This window comes from Elgaria multicarinata, chromosome 4 (assembly GCF_023053635.1).
Source record: "Elgaria multicarinata webbii isolate HBS135686 ecotype San Diego chromosome 4, rElgMul1.1.pri, whole genome shotgun sequence".
NCBI lineage: Eukaryota > Metazoa > Chordata > Lepidosauria > Squamata > Anguidae > Elgaria > Elgaria multicarinata.
Window position 1 is genome coordinate 132122199 of NC_086174.1, and position 20889 is coordinate 132143087.

General features: G+C 43.1%; 1 protein-coding gene across 2 annotated transcripts in view; it reads right to left on the minus strand.

Annotated features, from left to right (window-relative positions):
- The window catches only part of WDR35 (WD repeat domain 35), a 54613-nt gene extending 51175 nt beyond the window's left edge, over nt 1–3438 (minus strand). For both annotated transcript variants that reach the window (XM_063125193.1, XM_063125192.1), the window contains exons 1-3: nt 3277–3438; nt 940–1057; nt 100–171 (exon numbers count right to left, since the gene is read on the minus strand). In XM_063125193.1, the coding sequence (XP_062981263.1) occupies nt 100–171; nt 940–1057; nt 3277–3300 (214 nt within the window). In that variant the 5' untranslated portion in view covers nt 3301–3438. The remainder of the gene's footprint in view (nt 1–99; nt 172–939; nt 1058–3276) is intronic.
- Nucleotides 3439–20889: the final 17451 nt, after the last annotated feature.

Below are 20889 nucleotides of genomic sequence, written 5' to 3' on the forward strand. Positions count from 1 at the left end.
GCATGTCAGCGAAGTTTGCAGGAGGAGCTTTGTTGACCTGTCCTGATCTAGAAACGAGCATTTCTAGAGCACTAAATATAAGAATATAATGACTCTTACCAGTGTGGCCTTCAAGTGTTTGATTCATTGAAAGATTGCTAGGTGCTGCGAGTCCCTTTAATTTGGCTTCCTCTAAAAGAAAAGAATGTTTAAACGGGATTTTAAAACATAGGCCTGAATCCTAGATTGCTCTTCTGTTAGTGCAAGGGTGACCGGGGGTGGGTGGGTGGGCTGGGGGAATGATTTCCACAATCTCCAACCTCCATCTACAGCCCCTTACAACATAACAACACAACCCACACCAATCCCAAAGATCCACAAACTCTCAGGAGCACATTTGGGTAGGGGAGCACAGCAGGAATAACAAGGCAGGAAAGTCTTGTTTCATTCATGGAAGGGAAGTTTGGATTTAAGCAATAATGTATACAATGTCCAGAGTTACAGAATTGTACATTTTTATTATGTTTTGCCTGTGGTTTATAGAGGTGAAGATAAAAGTCAATAAAATTCAGTCCACAAACCACTCCAATACAGCGGAATAAAATGCTTCCATTCAATTTAAAGAGGTTAACAGCTCAATCTTTTGAGTATGTGATCTAGAGAGTAGCTGTCATATCTTGTGTTTAGTGATTGATCCTATTGCCTACCGTACAATGAAAAAAATCTGATGGAATAGGGATGCCCAGGAATGTCATACCAAGTGATGCTGCAGCAAAACACTGAGTATGCTGTGCTGCTACAGCAAGTCAAGATGGTGTGATTATACTGGCACAAGTCATGTGGGCATGGAGGGAGCAAAATGGCAAAGTGCCTACACAGCAAAAGCAAAAACAAAGAAAAGGACATCCCATACCCCAGGATGCTAATCAGTTTGCTTTCAAAGATCTCATGGACATTTACCTGTTTTTGTCTCTAATTTCAAAACTTTTAGTAGCCCATCTTCGCCACCACAAGCTATATAGCCTTGGTCCTTGCTCCAAGAAATAGATCTTAGTCTAACATTACCAGGAATTGTAATCTGAAAACAATAATTACATTGAAGGTAAATTGGACATTGTTGACCACGAACTATGGACTACTATTATTATTATTCGAGCATTTTTAAGCTTATAAACATAATCAAATTTGCCATTAAGAGATACAGTTTCTTCAGTGTACAGAGAAATATAAGCAAAAGACAAATCCTTGCCTCAAAGAGCTTCAACAATTTAAAAAAGACAATTCCCTTTCAAACTATATCACTAAAAGGCATGATTTTGTGTGTGTTGCAACACTGAGATCAGGGAGAAAATTACAAACTCCCCCGCCCCCCCCCGGCAAGCCAAACAGGATTTTGGATAAACAGGATCCCTTCATATTCCTAGTCAGGGTACAATGGGATCTAATCCTTCCCCATACCTTCTAAAAGCCTCCAAATCCCCTTCTCCCACCTGTTCATAAAGCATCCCTCTCCCTCCCACCTGTCTGTCGATTTATCTTGTGGCTGCTGTTGGTGTGGTCCTAAGTGGGAAAGAAGTCCTCTTCCTCCTTCTGGAGCATGTCACTACAACAGCAGCAAGCCAGGTGCCTGGGGGAGAGGGAAGGTGAGAGACTACTGGTGAAGCAGCTAACCCCAGCAGCAAGCAGTTAGATTGGAAGGTTTTCTCCAGCTTTGAAGAACTCAGGGGTTGTATTTGAGGCAAGCATTGCAAAGGGATGTGGATACTAGATAACTTTTTTGTCATTTGGGAATCACTAATTGTACTTTGGAATCTGAGGTTTGAAACAACCTAGGGTTTAAAAAACACTCGGGTTATTATGATGTGCGAACTGGATGATGATGATGATGATGATTATATCTATACTGTCCCATAGCTGAAGCTCTCTGGGCGGTTTACAAAGATTAAAACATTAAAACAATATGCACAATTTAAAAACATAAAAAAAACACAACAGACGGTATACACAGAGACAACATACATCTAAAAACATGTTTGAGCAATCAACCAAATCACAAAACAAATCCGGGATCAATTAAAACTCATCACACACTGCCAAACGCCTCGGAAAAGAGAGAAGCCTTGACCCGGTGTGAAAAGATTGCAATGTTAGCTCCAGGCAAGCCTCCTCAGGGAGATCACTCCATAATTGGGTGGGGGTGGGGGCACCACCGAGACCGCGCATTGCACAGATAAGCTGATGGGTAGTGCAGCGAAAGAATCAGTGCTTAAATAAATGCTTAAAAATGCTTAAATAAATGTGGGCATCAATGGATAGAGATGTAAAATTTCATGAAATGTTGAATCCATGGTGGGAAATTGGAGAGTTCTTTTTCCAATTGAGGAAATGATGGCAATTTTGAAGAACACGTGAAACAATTACTTTCTTATCAAATCTAAACTTACTCTACTTATAAGAACATTAATCTTAATAATTACATAGTAGAAGTATGAAGTTTACAGGCCAGTGCTATCCATGTCTAGAACTATGTCCCATTAAGTTAAATGGGGCTTACAACCTTTTCCGGCAGGCCTATCCAGATCAATGTAAAATCAAGAATTTTTAAGATGTGCTGATTCCTGTTCTAATGTTGTTCCCCGCCTAGATCCAAAGGGAGAGGCGGGTAAGAAATTATTATTATTATTATTATTATTATTATTATTATTATTACCAGGAGGAAAGTGTGTATAGGATTGCAGTCTCAAAAGTATAAACGTCTTAGCCTTATTCAAACAACAATGACAACTATACCCAATGTAAGACATGGAAGAGCAAGCTGTTGAAATCTTCCCTTCCCTTCCTCTGCTTGCGTCCTTTTAGATTTGTTTGTCCAGGCTCAAGTTTTCCCGTGTTTAATCAGAGTAGAGGGTTTATTAATTTTTAAGAATATAAGAAGAGCCATGCTAGATCAGACCAAGGGGTCCATTACCCATCATCCTCATCCTCAATTCTCTGACTGCAATCCGAACACACGTATTTCGAAGCAAGTCCCAAGAAACGGAGCGGGGTTATTTCTGAATAAGCGCTCATGCTTTGTGGAAGATCCAGTTGCGTAAGAAAGTTTGGGGCCCAGAAATTTGCCCCTGAAGGTTCAGACGAGTCGCCTTCTGCCAGCCCTTGCTAGGATGAGGATTGCGTCAGAAGAAAACAATAACAACAACAACAACAACAACTCTGATTTCACAGAACCGAAGGGGAAGAATGGCGCTGCAGACCCATTCTTACCCCCCTTCCAATACGATCACACGAAACTCTCACCTTTTTGCTCAGGTAGACAAACATCCTGCCCGGCTTTTTTGTTTTGTTTTTATTCGCTTCCCGTCCTCATCGGAGTCGCTACTTCAGAGGGCCGTTGCCGTCGTCTCCATGGCAACACAGGCCTAGTTCCAGCTGCCTTGGCAACCGTCACCGAACCGGAAGAAGAGCGCCGAGCCAAATCAGTTCGCTTCCGGGTTAGGGGAAATTTGCTCCACGCCTCCTCCATGCCATAACGCGCTCCCCCTTTTCCACCCGAATGAATCATGTTCTTTTTTCGTGGCTGTTGTTCCCTTACTTTCTGGCCTTTGGCGATTAGTAACCGTTTCTGGGGGTGATTTCTCTCCTCCCCCATTTTCTAAACTAGGGGTGTGTCGTGTCGTCCCCCACCCCCCAATGGCTTTGCTTAAAAGTTGCGTCTTGGATTTTGGCAGCTGATTTTGGGGCTGCTGAGCCGGTAGAGGGACAAAAAGAGAAATAGCAAATCCTTAGGTAGACTAGAATTGCTACTTTCCTCCCCCCCCCCACTTTTTATCCACCAGAAGTCGTGAGCACATCAAACAGGTGCGAAAGAGACTGAAATTCAATCGAGGCAGACTTCCCCTTCTCCACCCCCGGCTCAGTGCGTCTCTCCATGGTGGTGTTACTATCATTCAGAACTTAGAAAAAAAATTGGGATCCCTACAAATGCCTTTGTCTACTTCCCCTCTAGCTAGGGTGGCCGCTTTATTCACCGTCAAAAAAGGAGGAAAATGTGTCACCAAAAAAAAGAGGACACAGGTCTTCTGAAATTTGCTTCTGCTTCTCCCAGGCATTTAACAGCATTTAACAACATATGCTGAGTTTGTTTGTTTTTAGCAGTCCCCGGAATAGCTGTTTTTTTATAAGGATACCGTGTTTTTATGTTTTTAAACTGTGTATATTTGTTTTAAACTTTTGTAAACTGCCCAGAGAGCTTCGGCTATGGGGTGGTATATAAATGCCATAAATAGATATATAATAAATGCAAATTTGGAAATAATTGCTATAATTTAAATAGAGTGTGCCTGCTCAGTCCACTGTCCAAGAGTTAACTGCTCTTCCATTATTTGGTCTGGCACCTGCCCCACAGCTTCCTCCATTTATGTTATTAATGAATAATCATAATTTCCCCAATTATACTAGTAATGGATTATTTTTAGCTTGTGCAACCTGAGGATGTAGACAATTTGTTTCAAGGATTGAGAATGATCACTTGCTCCTTGGCTCCTTACCCATCCTGACTTGTGAGGTCAGCCAAAGCTGAGCTAGGTATTTGGACTTTGGAGGTGGTTAACATCTCCTTGACGGATGGTGCAGTCCCTACTGCATTGAAGGAAGTGGTGGTGAGGCCACTGTTGAAGAAACCAAGATTAGATCCTAATGATTACCCAGTGTAGAATTTGACATTCTTGGAGAAGGTATTTGAATGTGTGGTGGCTTCTCAATTCCAGATGATGGTAGATAAGACTCAGGGCAAATGCAAAAAACCCTGCTGCAGGGATGGGGGAAATGCATGTTGCTGCTGTGGTGCACTGCTGCTGGAGGTGGGAGCATGAGTTGCCAGTGGAAGTAGAGGGGTGTGGGAGCATGAGCCACCCTGCACGCAGCTTCCAAGAGTGGGGGAACTGCTACCTCCTTCCACTGTCACCTCCACTGTCTTGCTGCAGCAGGGAGCCACAGAGAGTGGCCCACCACATATGCCTTACTGAGAGTGAGGCATAAGGCAGGGGGTGGTAGCTGCTGCTCCGGAGGGCCACACAACAGCAGCTTATTTATTTATTTATTTATTACATTTTTATACCGCCCAATAGCCGAAGCTCTCTGGGCGGTTCAAAAAAATTAAAACCATAATAAAACAACCAACAGGTTAAAAGCACAAATACAAAATACAGTATAAAAAGCACAACCAGGATAAAAACCACGCAGCAAAATTGGTATAAAATTAAAATACAGAGTTAAAACAGTAAAATTTAAATTTAAGTTAAAATCAAGTGTTAAAATACTGAGAGAATATTTCGGCAGCTGGTGACGAAAGGAGTACAGTGTAGGCGCCAGGCGGACCTCTCTGGGGAGCTCGTTCCACAACCGGGGTGCCACAGCGGAGCAGCTTTCCTGCTGCAGCATTTCCCCACAGGAGGAGAGTGGCCAGTGCTGCTGTAATGAGAGCCTGCCCTATGCCTCACTTTGAGAGGCATAGGGTGGTGCCAGCAGCAGTGGCATTGGGGTTTCCAGTTGCAGGCACATAGGATTTGTTGCTCTTCCTTATTTGCTGCCTGAGGCCACATGGGAGGGCCAGGTGTATTCAGACTTAGTTGAGTTGAGTTTGAGTTTCAGACTTAAGTCTAATAATAATAATAATAATAATAATAATAATAATAATAATAATAATATATTTATTTCTTACCCACCTTTCCCTTTGGATCGAGGCGGGGAACAACATTAGTAAAGGAATCAACACATCTTAAAAATTCTTGATTTTACATTGATCTGGGTAGACCTGCCGGAAAAGGCTAGTCTTCAAAGCTGCCTTAAAATCACAGAGAGACTTAATATTATGAATCTCCTCCGGCAGGCCATTCCACAATCTGGGGGCGACAGAAGAAAAGGTCCACTGGGAAACTGATGTCAGCCTAGTCTTGGCTGACTGAAGTAAGTTCTCCCCAGAGGACCTGAGTGTGTGGGGCGGACTGTGGGAGAAGGTGATTGTGCAGGTAATCTGGACCCAAACCATTTAGGGCTTTAAAGGTGACCAACACTTTGTACTTTGGCCAGAAACTAATTGGCAGCCAGTGGAGTGATTTTAATGTTGGGGTAATATGCTCACCCCTAGATGTACCAGTTACCAACCTGCCTGCCATATTTTGAACTAGTTGAAGTTTCCGAACTAGGTACAGTGGTAGCCCTGTGAGCAGCGCATTGCAGAAGTCAAGCCTTAAGGTTACCAGCGCGTGCACAACCGTCTTTAGGTTTTCTGACTCTAAGAAGGGATGCAGCTGGCGTATCAGCCAAAGCTGATAGTAGGCACTTCTGGCTGTCGCGTTTATCTGGGCTGTCATTTGGAGCGACAGATCCAGGAGCACCCCCAAACTGCGAACACAGTCTTTCAGGGGGAGTGTAGCCCCATCCAGAACTGGTTGACACACCTCCAAACCTAGGTCAGAGCCCTTGACAGCAAGCACCTCTGTTTTGTCTGGATTCAGCTTCAGTTTGTTTTTCCTCATCCAGCCCATTACCGCCTCCAACCATTCATTCAGAGGAGACACATTATCCTTAGCTGATGCTGTTATTGAAGGCATAGAGAAATATATTTGGGTGTCAACAGCATACTGATAGCACCCTGCCCCATGCCTCCAGATGATCTCTCCCAGCGGTGATTTAGATCCATTCCAATCTGGTTTCAGGATGGAAAGAGCCTTGGTTGCTCAGGTGGATGACTTATGCTGGGGAATGGGTGGGGAAAATGCAACCCTGTTTGTTCTCCTGGAGGCTTTCAATACCATTGACCATGGGATCCTTCTGGATTACTTATTCAGGTTGGGTTTAGGAGGCATACTGTTATAATAGTTCCAGGCCTTCCTGGAGGAGCGCTGTCAGATGGTGATGCTGGGGGACTTTTGTTTCACCACATGGTCATTGACCAATGGTGTGTGGTGTAAGATTCTGTTTTGCCCCTCATGCTTTTTAACGTGTACATGAAAATACTGGAGAAGTCATCCTGAGTTTTGAGCTGAGGTGTTACCAGTACATAGATGATACTCAGCTCTCTTTCATCTACTTCTCATAGTACCAACCAAAATATCACATAGTGATCAAGCTTCTGGATTCTCCAGGACTCTTCCTCAGATTGATTGTTAAACAAAGCCAAAAAGAAAAAGAAAAAGGTTTGGGGGAGGAAGAAAAGTGGGTGGATCCTTAAGCCATGTTGTCTGCGTTTAGTCACAGTAATAAGAACAAGTCTGAGAGGGGACAGCAGACATGAATATACTCTAGCCCACAGGTTCTCAGACTTTCTATCCTCAGAGCCCTCTTGAGAGAGCTGAAAATGACTGAGGCCCACCAGCCACATAGTGGTGGCAGATGGAAGCAGAACTTGCCATTATAAACAGGCAATTACTGAAATAATTTTATACTGATACCTAATCCCTCCTTGGATATTCTTGCCATAGCTACTTCTTTGAAGCAGAGAATACAATGGTTCAGCTCCCCACGACTGAAATACAGACATTGGCTCTGGAGATATCATTATTCAGCCTTCCAATTTCAGCAGAATTTGCTGAACCAGAGGCTGTAAGTAGAGAAATCTTTTTTTTAAAAAAATTATATTGTTTTCGTCTTTCTTCTCATATGCCTCTCAGAAATTCTTATTCACCTGTTATTTCACCTCCCCTTCTCCATTCATGCTAGACTTGTACCCTATTCCCAACTGCCAGATTCTTTCATTCCTTCCTACTGCTGCTTTTACATTCACTTCGTCCTATAACAGTTTCCCTCTCTTATTCCTCTTTATTGCCAGTTTTTAAAAAAGATTATTACTAAAAAAATTGGTCTTGCTCTCTAACCCACTGCCACGCCTACCTATGCAGTGTGCATGGTGCAGCCATGACACAGAGCAGTCAAGGAAGGAGGGACTGGGCATCCTGAAGCACTGAGATCCACCTGAAGGTGGCCCACAGTTTGAGAAAGGCTCTAGTTTCTGCCTGCCTCTCAGGTACATGTCAGTTACAGAGTGCCCCTCTGCCTAATGGGTTGAAGAGACATGATATGCTTGATCGCCTGTTTTGGAAAATATAAAACCCAGCTTTTATCTGCCTCTTTATCCATTCTTAAGTGAAGCCCACAGTTTCCTTGGTAGGTGGTCATCAGAAGCACAAAGAAATTACACAGTTTTTATATTAGTAAAACTGGAGAATAATTTTAGGTGGTGTACTAAGTGAAGAAAATTAAGACAAATTTGATAGCATTATTTGGAGTGAATGAAACTCAGGCCATGGCTAGACCAGGCCTATATCCTGGGATCGTCCCTGTGCATCCAAATGACACACGGGATCCCGGGAGCAGGCAGGGACGACCCTTGCATTTGCCTGGGATAATCCTTAGGTCTAGCTAAGGCCTCAGAGAAAGAGTGGTAAAAACTCATGCTCTTTCAGTTATAGAATCCCCACCTCCCCTGGTATAGCTAAAAAATTAAAAGAAATCAGCAGATGGTTGACATGTGCAAAAGATTCATGTAAAGGGAATTTCTCACTGGAAGATTGCTTGGTGTTTTGCTGCAGTGGCAGAAAATGGCATCATGCTCCTTGCCTGCCATCAATCACTGTAAAACCTCCGACGTTTTTTATTTACAAAAAATGCATACACTATTTGGAAGCAATGCTGTAACGTGTGTGCAATGTTACAGAGCTAAAGCTAGCGATTTGTAACATTTGTAAAGCTAGCGATTTTTACTAGCGATTTGTGGAGAATATTCACTTTGTAAGAAGTTCATACAATATGCATAGAAGACATACCTAAAAAGGGAAGGGGAATTTGAATTGATTTTGCCTTTTTACGTTTTAGGTGTTGTCCCATCATAATTAAGTACACAGATTAATTTTATGGGGGAAGTTGTTTATTAATGTGTAGCTGCATTGCACAGTTTAATTTATTTTATGATAAAAAGGAATAAATGTGGTGACCCAAATTTCTCTAATCAGCTTAATGTAATTACCTGCATTCATTTTTATTTATTTATTGCATGTCATGTGTTTTTTATACTTCATAGAAACGTGGCTCTGCCACTTCAACCCCAGGGACTTTTCATTCCAGTCCCTTGTTCCAGTCTCTCAAGGTTTGTCATTGTTATTCCTCCTCATTTGTACCTGTTAATGTAGTCTATTGCTGTGACCCATTCCATTCCCTCCCAGGATCCATTTCCAACTTTATTTGTAGCTTGCATTTATTTCACCATTTGTAGCTTGCAAATATTTCACCATTTGTAGCTTGCAAATATTTTCTGTGGGAAAATAAGATCCTGCAAATCCTATACCAGTCCTATATTGAAAGACAAGTAGCATCAGCATAGGCAGCTCTAAACTTCCACAATATGCTACACTGCCCCCTCTGGTTTTCTGAGATATTACTGTTCGGCTTTCTGGTTCAGACCTATTCAGTCCTTCCTGCCTGGATACTTGGAAGTGCCCTACCAGTTGTCCAGCTTACGGTAGCCACTTATGAATTATCCCCAAAGAGGATGTACATCACCCCAAAAGAGGAAAAACGTCAACAAAAAAGAGGACAGCGACTTGCATAAGATTTGCATATTCTAATTGATATGTGCAAATGCAAATTTAGAAATAATTGTTATAATTTAAGTAAAAATACAGTAAATCTCACCATAGTGTGGAAGACTGTTACGAGAAGGCCTGTATACCTCTCTGTTCGGTTTGCTGTTCAGGTGTTTAGTGTTCCAGAGCAACAGTTCCTCCTATGGTTCTTTATCTTTAAACCAGAGTTGGACTGGACAGCCCTTCAAATAGAGGACGGCCCTCTGGCAGCACTTCAAATAGCAGAGGACACCTGCACACCCTGCTTAGAATTTAGCTCTTTCTTTTTTAAAAAAACAATTTGCTGACTTTAAAGGGAGCATATCTCTGAACTGTTGTAGTGACGTTTTAATTTATCTGCCTACCCTTCTGCGAACATACTGGCTAATGTTTTCATTAAGCCTAATCCCTGAAACTCGTTAAGAGCTAATGTCCTGCAATATCTTCAGATAGTTTCATTTAAATAGATGGATGGGCTTAATGGACTCTACTTCATTTTCCCATCATGTAGACTTGAGAAGACTGAAAACTGAAATATGATGTTGCTTCAGAAATCCGAAGACACACTGCTTTATGGTCATGGCATAGAATTAATATAGAGATATTATGTTTCCCTTGTTTGGTTAAAGGAAATGCTCAATGGTCCAAGATGATTTTTAGGGCTTCCTAAACCACATTATCATATAAACGGGTTTGGCAGGGTGTATTATTTATACAGCATCTAAATTAATTACATTAATCTTTAAAAACTGTCCAAAGAATATGGCACTACTTATTTTGGGACTTCTAATCAAGGTTAGATTTATCAAGAAGGAGAGAAGCCAAATGTCCTGGACCTTAAAACCTTTGAATAATAAAAAAGGTGTGGCTGTACAAATAATTGGTTCAGCAATCTCTTGGAATAAATACATGTTATTGTTCGTTATTGTCATTAATATTGCAATACCCAAGAAGGCCTTGTCCACTGTTTTTTATCGTTTATTATGTATTTTATTGTTTATTGTTGTTCCCCGCCTTGATCAGAATGGAGCGGCGGGAAATAAATAAATTTATTATTATTATTATTTTGAACAAATACCTCTTTAGCTGCCTTAGCATGTACTAGACTATAATTCAAAATATGAACGTATACATTATTTTTGTTCAGTTCACATTGCACCCCGGAGTGTAGGCAGGGTATGGTAACTGAAGGCCTCTGTAGTGACTACACAAACCACAATCAGGATGTGCCTTAAATAGGGTGACCATATTTTGGAAACCGAAAAGGAGGACAACATGTTCGGCCCCCAAGGGGGCGTGTCCAGCACCAAGGGGGCATGCCCACCTGAACGTAGCCTTGGTCACATGTCTGATTTTACAGCACACATTTAAGACAAATCTGTTCTACATAACATCTTAATGTTAAAATCACCGAAATAAAGAACAAGTGAGAGATTCAATGTATCTGAAATTAACTTCACTCACTCCTACTTTTGTAGGTTTTGCTATACTTTGAAGCTTTTGCGGGAGGGGGAGGGGAAATCCTGATTTTTTTTCAAAGAGCAGCTCTAATGGGAATTAACAAAAATGCTTATAACTCCGTCATTTTTTAAGATAAAGACATGAAACTTGGCACAATGGTAGCTCTTAGGAAGGGCTTTAGTCATACCAAATTTGAAACAGATCCGTTCATCCATTGATTTTTTTAGGAATTTTTTAAAAATTGAGGTTTTAAAATTCTTATTTTTAAAATCATCATTTTTAAAGATAAAGTGATAAAACTTTGTACCATGATAGGATTTAGGTAGAGCTTTAGCCACACCAAATTTGAAACAGATCTGTTCATCCATTGATTTTTTAGGAATTTTTTTAAAAATGAGGTTTTAAAATTATTATTTTTAAAACTGTCATTTTTAAAGATAGCTGAAAGTTGGCACCATGAAAGCTTTTAGGTAGAGCTTTAGCCGTATCAAATTTGAAACAGATATGGGGGCAGTAGCAAACCCTGTTAACAACAACAGCAGCTTGCAATGAGTGAAGATACAGTCAGAAAAGATATTTGAGGGAAGGGGAGAATGTAACACACAGAGTATAGCAAAAGCTTCAAAGTACAGCAAAACCTACAAAAGTAGGAGTGAGTGAAGTTAATTTCAGATACATTGAATCTCTCACTTGTTCTTTATTTCAGTGATTTTAACATTAAGATGTTATGTAGAACAGATTTGTCTTAAATGTGTGCTGTAAAATCAGACATGTGACCAAGGCTATGTTCGGGTGGGCACGCCCCCTTGGTACTGGACACCCCCCCTTGGGGCCGACCATGTTGTTCTCCTTTTTGGTTTCCAAAATATGGTCACCCTATTGTAGGCCAATTTTTTTCTTTAGTCTCTTCGAAGTCCAATGGGGTCTTTAAATATTGTTTGCTTTTCAAATCCTTCTCAGTTTCGTCACATTTTTTGCCGCTCTTTTGATCAAAGCTCATAAACTGGGGCCGTTGCTAGACGAGGAGTTAGCCTGGTGTGAGGCCCAGGCTCCCTGCTGTGCATCCAGATGACACACAGGGGATGCCAGAGTCAGGCCGGGCTAAGTCCTCCCTTGACCCGGGATAACTGGATCCGCTTATGGCCCGGCCTTTCCGCAGCCCCGGGCTGAGGCTGGGACTGCGGAAGGTCTAGCTACTTCCGTGGCTTTTCCCGGCTGCTCACTTACTCGTGAGTAGCTGGGCGAAGCCACGCACTCCATAAGAGCGCTGTGCCCATCGGGCTGGGGGGAGGGAAATCACAGGGCGGGGGGAGATGGGGGCCGGGGGAAAGAGCGGACCCGGCAGTAGAGATGGGGGGAAGAGCGGAGCCAGGGTGGGGAGATCACGGACGGGGGGGCGCGCGGAGGGGGCATCGGACATGGCAGGAGGGTGATCGGGTGGGCATGGCGAGCAGTGACAGGTGAGCGGGCTGGGGGTGGGCATGGCAAGTGGGGACGGGCGAGTGGCCAGGGGGTGGGCATGGCGAGCGGGGACGGGCGAGCGGGCAAGGGGTGGGGATGGGCGAGCGGGCAGGAGGTGGGCATGGTGAGCGGGGACAGCCGAGCGAGCGGGGGCAGCCATGGCGAGCGGGGGGAGGATGGGCGAGCGGGCAGGGGGGCATCAGACATTGTGGGGGGGAAATCAGGGGCAGGGGGAGCAGGGAGCCCTTTATTTTTTTAAAAAAACAGACTTACTTTTCTGTTACCCGCTGCGCCCCAAATGCAGAAACTGTCTCAGAGATTCAGGTAAGGAATCAAGTACCGCAGGCTCTGAAGTAGGAGCATTTGCCACAGTGCTGATGAGCTCAACATGAACTTACCTGGTTGCTGGGATCACTGCTGGCCACATCCATGTTGATGATGCTTTGCAGAGCCAAGCGAAGGAGGCTTGACTCCAGCTCCGGCTCAAGGGGAGGCCTGAATTTGCTGGCAGGGCGGAGGGGAACGTATTAGAGGGAGGGGCGGCCATCCAGATTGACTCCATCAGAAAGTAACTGATGCCCAAACCGATAGCTTGCCTGGCACTTGCCCATTCCAAATCATGTTTCTTATGCCAATTACAAATTGTGATCAATAAGGAAATTTACCGCCAAACAAATCAAACATATACAATACCTAGATCATACACAAGAGGTGAAGTCCTTTGACAAAAGCATTAGCCTTATAGGCTTGCCTAAGTTGGGAAGTTTCCCTGGCAAATTTGCCTGTGTTAAACATAATAGGCTTAGCTGTGCTAGAGAGCTGATATTTGATTTTATCCCTATCAGGATGATTGGCTACCAGCTCCAAACTTCCCTTTGCAAATCTCCTACATGGAGGCTCCACTTGGGCCTGGAGAAGCACAGACCTTCAGACTCTGAACGCCAAGAGGTGCAGAGACGAGGACTGAGGGAATCCCCACCAGGGGTGGAAGGGGAAGGAGGGCTAGATCCTTGGGCACTGAGGTCAGGTTCCCCAAGGTAACACGAGGCAAACACCTATACTTGGACATACCGTGAGTGTACTGCCCACCCTGCTGCCCAGTGGATTCCCTGGCTGAGGTGGTCTAAGATGTGATGTTGGAAATCTTTAGGATTCTGGTTCCAGGAGATTTCAACATCTATGCCTTAATAGGACCAAATTGGGATATCATGTCTTTCACGACAACCATCAAGCTGTCCCAGGTTGTCACTGGCCCGACACAGGACTGGGGGACCTATTAAAATGGCCCACCAGTGAAGACTTATGGAATCCGAGCAATTCCTGAATGCATTGGGGCATTTTTCAGTAACTAGAGCTAGCAATTCTGTTGAGTCCCTTGTCGCGCTGTGGAATGGGGAAGTGCTACAGGCCACTGATACAATCGCTCCTGAGTGCCCTTTTCTGCATTGTGGAGCTTAGAGGGCTCTGGTGTTTTGATAGCATTGAAGGCTGCTGGGACAGACTGTGGTTTTTTAATGGGTTGGTTGCTTTCTGGCTTCCTCTTGTGCCTCTACTGTTTAGTTTTTGCTGTTTTGTTTGCTTTTCTGAAAATGTTCTGTTCCCTGCCCTTATCTGTCCCTTATAGATCTCCCCCTCCCTGACCCTTTCCCCTCAAAAGTTTTAAAACACCATCCTTCGGCAGGGGCCTGATCTTGTTCCTCTTCAGGAAAGAGGTGAACTGCCAGTCCCTGCGATTTCCACAGGATGTGGCTGCAGCGGCTCCCTGTTCTTCGCCGCTTCCTCCTATTTTTGGGTCCACCTTAGACTGGTGGGGGTGAAACAAGTGCTGCAGTTTGGACAGCCTGGAAGAGAGTGAGGAGAACATGAGGAATGGGACTTGCAGAGGCCTCCTGATCTGCAGGACTAAACTGAGTTTGGGGCTTACTGAGGTTGATGCTATATTGGATTGTGGGATTTTGCTGTGGCTTAATTCTCATTAAAGCAGAGCTGCCCTTTGGGTTGGGAGGATGGGAAAAATACAGATTTTTCTTTAGATTTCATAATCCCCCCCCCCACTTCCCAGAATTGTTACCAAAAATCCTAACAAATCTGGGTTTTTCCTATCATATGGTCACCCTAGAATGGGACAGCACCATTGTTCTTTTGTAGCGCAGCTTCACCTGCACATGGCAGGAAATGCTGACAAATCCCAACATATTTTAGAAGAGTCGGGTTATTTGGGGGTTATTTTTTAATGTAAAGACTGGGAAAAGGAGACTTTTAGGTGGCTCATGGCAGCATCAACATGAGCCACGAACATCCATGAGCGGCCATTCATGAGGGTACTATAAATTGCTCATTTACAGGAGCCCAGTGACTTGGGCCGGATCTACACTATTGTTTTAAAGCGCTTTATAACAGTTTTATAGTGCTTGAAAGCAGTTAAAGCGCTTAATAACTGTTATAAAGCGCTTTAAAGCAGTAGTGTAGATCCGGCCTCAAATGTCAAATTATTTTGATTGACTTGTACCCTACCCAGAGATGTTTTACATAGGGAGGAGGGTGGTCAGAAATATTCAAAGAATAAATTGCTGATCTTCCCCATCCCTTCTCAATGAGATGGGTGGTGGTGGTGGGTATGTGAGGTTTTCTCTGAATATCTGGGTCTTTTAAAGAAAACCCCACCAGAAGAAGAGCCCACTAGGGAGCATGGTGAACAATGATCAGACAAGAATGCAGAAGCTGCTAAGAAATTCTACTTACATGTCTCACGCTCTTTCTCTCTGTTAATATACCGAAAACCGATTAGCTAACCAACTGTGGTCCTAAAGCATTCAGCCTCTTCCCACACTGAGCAACTCTGCCCTCCTGGCTCACGAAGCAGTGCAGGACATGTCACAATGACCTTAGCAACGTAGTAACCATGGGCATTATTGCTGTTCAGTGGCACTAGTCTTGGCCTTTCATTCATGTTGAGCCTTTAACTCTTACATATGTGTTTGCTTTTCATTCAAGCTAGATTTGCACATGTGCTTCCTTGGAATAGTCTACTTCAGAAATCAACATTCTTATTTAACCCAAAGACCCCTATCGTTAAATTTTCATAACGCAAATAAAAGTTTAACATGAATATGGGTGTTGGAATTTTTCTTAGGGCCAACACAAGGGCTACAGCTGTGTGTCTTTTGTGATATAGAATTGGAAAGTGTACTTTTGGACCTATGGGGTGCAGGCCAGGCAGAGTTGTTTTGACAGTGGAACTGCAGTGCAACCCAAGGCATGCTGGTTTTTACTGGTCAAAAGAAAAAAGAGTTGTTTTGGGTTGTTTTAGACGCCTCAGAAAAGAACGGTTGTGTGAAGGTGTAAACCTTTTGATAAAAGACTATATGAATAATTTTATGTGAAGAACAAGTGAGAGATTCAATGTATCTGAAATTAACTTCACTCTCTCCTACTTTTGTAGGTTTTGCTGTACTTTGAAGCTTTTGCTATACTTTGTGTGTTACATTCTCCCCTTCCCTCAAATATCTTTTCTGACTGTATCTTCACTAATTGCAAGCTGCTGTTGTTGTTAACAGGGTTTGCTACAGGCCGGCCGGGTGGCTGGCTTTTTAAAATTTCATTTTTTTAAAAAAAGCTTGTGTATGATTGTCACAAGATTCTCTACTCTAACATTAGGGTGGGTGTTGTGGCAGTGAACACTACTTTGCCCATTCACACTTCTCACTTATATACATTAGCTTCTCAAGGTTTGTGTGTTGGAACCACTTCACACATCCAGACTTAGAGCTCCTGCCTACTTCCTGCACAAACATGCAACTCTGAGACCTTCTTCCTAATGCCCTGCGTTTCATGCCAGCACCATGGGGCTAAGTTACAATAGATGTCTCTGGGTTGTCTGTGCAGCCTTTGTTGTTTCTCACTCTAAGTCATTGCAGACAAACCAAAGCCTCCAGCCTCAAACAATCTCTGTCTCTCTCTCTCCCAAAGTCTCCCAATGGTCCAGCTAGGCTGCACACTTGTGGCTTGGGATATTGCTTATTGCAGGTTATTGCTTGGTCATGTCTGGTGACTCTTACATTATTATTATTATTATTATTATTATTATTATTATTATTATTATATCCCGCCTTTTGCCCAATACTTTAAAAACCTCTGCCACCAACCACCTCCTCTCCTCTTGCACAACTTTGATGCACTCTTAAAACACTCTGTGTGGCAAGCCAGCATCAGGGCCAAGCTACAGGTGCATCTGGGTTGCCTTAAGCCTCTCTCTGCCTTATGCCAGCCTGCCAACAAAACCAAAGCCTCCAGCCTCAAATAATCCCCCCCTCTCTCTCTGCCAAAGTCTCCCAATGGTCCAGCCAGGCTGTGCACTTGTACCCTGTGGCTGGGGGTAGGGCAACAGCTTATGGCTTGGTTGCATCCGGTGACTCTTGTTTTTTTAAAAAAACTCCACCGCCAGCCGCCTCTGCCTGCACCAAAACTAGGCTCTGAGACACTCTTAAAAAGGCTCTGTGTGGTACAGCAGCCTCTCAGGGCTCAGCTACAGCCATCTCTGAGTTGTGGCTTCAGTCTAACTCTGTCTCTAAGAGATATGCCAGCCAGCCAAAGCCACAAATCTATCTATTTTTCTCTGGTATGCATTTCAAATGTTCTGCATTGCTTCCCAGCAGTGCAGTCAGAGCCTAGCTCACAAGTGTACAAAGGGAAGTGGAAGGGAAGTGGTAGCGAAGCAAAGCAATGATATGCTAGGTTCCAACATTTGCAGCAACGGCATTCACAAAGAAGAGAGCCTCTCTCTCGACTGGCACCCTACTGTTGGTCGTGAGAGTTTTTCTCTAAAGATGACCCTTCATCGCCCATGATGTGGAAATTTGAGAAAAAGGCCTCTGGCCCATTCTGTTTTGCCCTGTGGGCAGCTTTGACTGACCTCTCCTTTCCCACATTTTGATTTGTGGATGCCTTGCCTCTGCTGAGCTCCAGGTACCCAACTGCACACCAAATCTGCAAGAGGAAAGGTGCCCTGCTTGCCCAGGACTTCTTACCTAAAGACTGGAGATCCCCTTAATGCCAAGGGCTGAAACTGCTCAGTGTGCAACACCCCAAAGAGGAGGTTTGACAATCTGAGTTTGAAGGATATGGCTCCAGCAGTTTTAAAACACAATAATTTTAAAACCTCAAACTTTAAAAAAAATCCTAAAACTCAATGAATGAACAGATCTGTTTCAAACTTGGCATAGCTAAAGTCCTTGTTAAGAGCAATCATGGTGCCAAGTTTCATCTCTTTATCTTTAAAAATAACATTAAAAAATCCTCAAATTTTAAAAAAATCCTAACAATCAATGGATGAACAGATCTGTTTCAAATCTGGTATGGCTAAAGCTCTACAAATAAGCTATAATGGTGCCAACTTTCAGCTCTTTATCTTTAAAAATGACGATTTTAAGAATAATAATTTTAAAACCTCAATTTAAAAAAAAATCTTAAAAAATCAATGGATGAACGGATCTGTTTCAAATTTGGTGTGGCTAAAGCTCTACCTAAATACTACCATGGTGTGAAGTGTCATCTCTTTATCTTTAAAAATGACAATTTAAAAAAATAATAATTTTAAAACCTCAATTTTAGAAAAATTCTTTAAAAATCAATGGATGAACGGATCTGTTTCAAATTTGGCATGACTAAAGCCCTTCCTAAGAGCTACCATCATGCCAAGTTTCATGTCTTTATCTTAAAAAATGACGGAGTTATAAGCATTTTTGTTAATTCCTATTAGAGCTGCTCTTTGAAAAAAATCCGGATATCCCCACCCCCTCCCGGATTTGCCATCAAAAACCCGGACAAATCTGGGCAAATCCAGTCATATGGTTACGCTACCTTAAAACAAGACAGTGGCAGGATCTACACTACTGCTTTAAAGCAGTTTTTAACAGTAATGACAACTGTTGGGGCCCAGGACACACTCCACATACAGTTTTTGAACCATTTTCAAAGTGTCAAATCCTGCTTGGTGTAGATTTGGCCAGTGTTTCATGTATTTGGATTTCCTTCCTGCCATATTCTCTGTGGTGAGTTCAGGTACCAATATAGCCAGTTTTGCTGGTGCTGGCGTCAGGAGTTGGTGTAACTGGGCATTTCCTGAGGCCACACCCCAGTAGGGCGCCCACTGCTGGTGGCTGAGGCTCTCTGGCCTTGTTGTTTATTCTTGCTTTCACTGTCTGTTCACCTGTCCCCTATTACCAAGTGACTAGCAACAGGAGCAAAGAGAAGCCCTCTCCATCTGGGTAGTTGTGCAGACTGGGCCCAACAAATGTGTAATGGTGACAACAATGTGCAGTAAGCAGACTCACTCAGCGTCTTGCTCATGGGCACCCAAAATGTCGAGCTAGCCCTGAGTTTTGTCCATAGAAGGAAAAAAGACTATTCAAAAGAAGCAGTGATGCACTTTAATTTCTGCAACAGAAAACACACGAACACCCAACATTTATATCCCACCCTTTTCCCTCTTGCAAGGAACCCAAGGCAGTTTATATAGTGCTCCTCCTCTCTATTTTATCCACACAACAACCTTGTGAGGTAGGTTAGGTTGAGAATCAATGACTGGCCCAAAGTCACCCAGTGAGCTTCATGGTCATGTTAGGACTAGAACGTGGATCTCCCAACTTCCAGTCCGGCACTCTAACTAGTACACCACACTGGTATGAGTGGATGTGAATACAGACACAGTTCATACTCTTTAATGACAATAGTTCATTCCTCAATCACATAAATATGTGAAAAAGAGCTCACCAATTTGTTCTTTTCATGCTAGTTCTGGATGTTCTGGAAGATTTACCTTCCTGGTGTACAGCCTTTACATGTGGCCAGAAACAAGGTTTCACATCTGGGTGCAGGGAAGCCCCTAGATTTGGTCACCACTCACCCACCAAAGTGGTCCCAGGTGGACCAATTGTCTTCAGCTTTTTGAGATCTATAGCATGCGCCTTTAATCCCAAATTGCAACAAATGTCTGAATTTCTTTTCTGTGTTTTCTGTTACGTTTTCCCTTCACATTCTCCCACAGTCTCTCCCTCCCTCTCTCCATCTTTTACCAGGACTTACAGCGCAATGCTATGTGCATCTATTTAGAAGTAAGTTCAATTGAGCTCATTAGGACTTACTCCCAGGTAAATGTGTATAGGATTGTAGCCATAAGCAGTGAGAAGAAGAAAAAATGTGAGTGTTCCCGTTGCTGTAACTCAACATAGGTTGAGACATGATCCAGTTGTGGAGCTGCCCCTTGAAGACTATTACTGTATCCCACTGCTTCTAATTATAGTTAAGAGAAATGAGAATCCCAGATCTAAAAGTTCCGCATGGAAAACACGGGCCATAATGAAACATATCTTAACAAAATAATTCCAAAGCTGTCTTGCTTGAAAAGCAAATTACTGGAAATGCCTCATCACAGGCATGAGCAAAATTACTGTATGAACCACAAACAATCTGACAGTCAATTTTAAGCTTTTATTTCAATGTCATGCCATCTTTTATTTGTCAGAGGCAAGAACACAAATTGCCAGCCGATTTCAGCTTAAATCTCTTACTGCCAGTAACTAATTTAGGAGAAATATATTTCAACCTCTTAGAATTGGGAAAAACTGCACAAAAGCCAGGAAAACACCAAATGGTCAGTGGTTGGTTGGGGCGGAGGAAGAGGGCATAGCCATTTGGGGTACTCTGGAGGGATGGATTGGGTTCCCAATAGGGCTGGAGTCTACACCCTTGCCTTATAACAAGTTAGATTGTTGGTCCACCCAGCTCAGTCCTGACTGGCAGCAATGGCTTTCCAGGGTTACAGACAGATGTTTTTTCAGTCCTGGCTGCAGATGCCAGGGACGTGCTTTGCCATTGAGATAAGCCCCCTCCTCTTCAGTGAATGAACTTGGACCAAGATCAGAGAAAAAAGATATAATAATTTTTTATCTTCCTTCTAGGGAGGGTGTGCTGTGACATATTTACTCTCTTCCACAGAAACAAACGGATCTCATCAGCTTCTGTGAGAGCATTGGCTAACCGTGGTTTGATCAATTTGATACAATAGTAAACTATGGCCTGTTGAGAACTAGAAAGTGTTACCAAATGTTGTTGTTTTACACAGATCCTTGCGAGGGGTGGTGGTGAAGGAGTGGGTAAGCTCAAGGGATTAATTAACACCAAAATATGCCCTAGTGTTATATGTCAGTTGAAATGGTGTTTCCCAGTAAAGAAAATGGTAGAAAAAGTTGTAGGGTGCAATCCGTTGAACTTCATCCCATGTACCTGTTTCCCTCGGATTATCCCCGTAGCGCTAAGCTTTCACGGTTGTTGTTTTTGCTACCGGGCGACAGCAATCCTTTGCATACCAGGA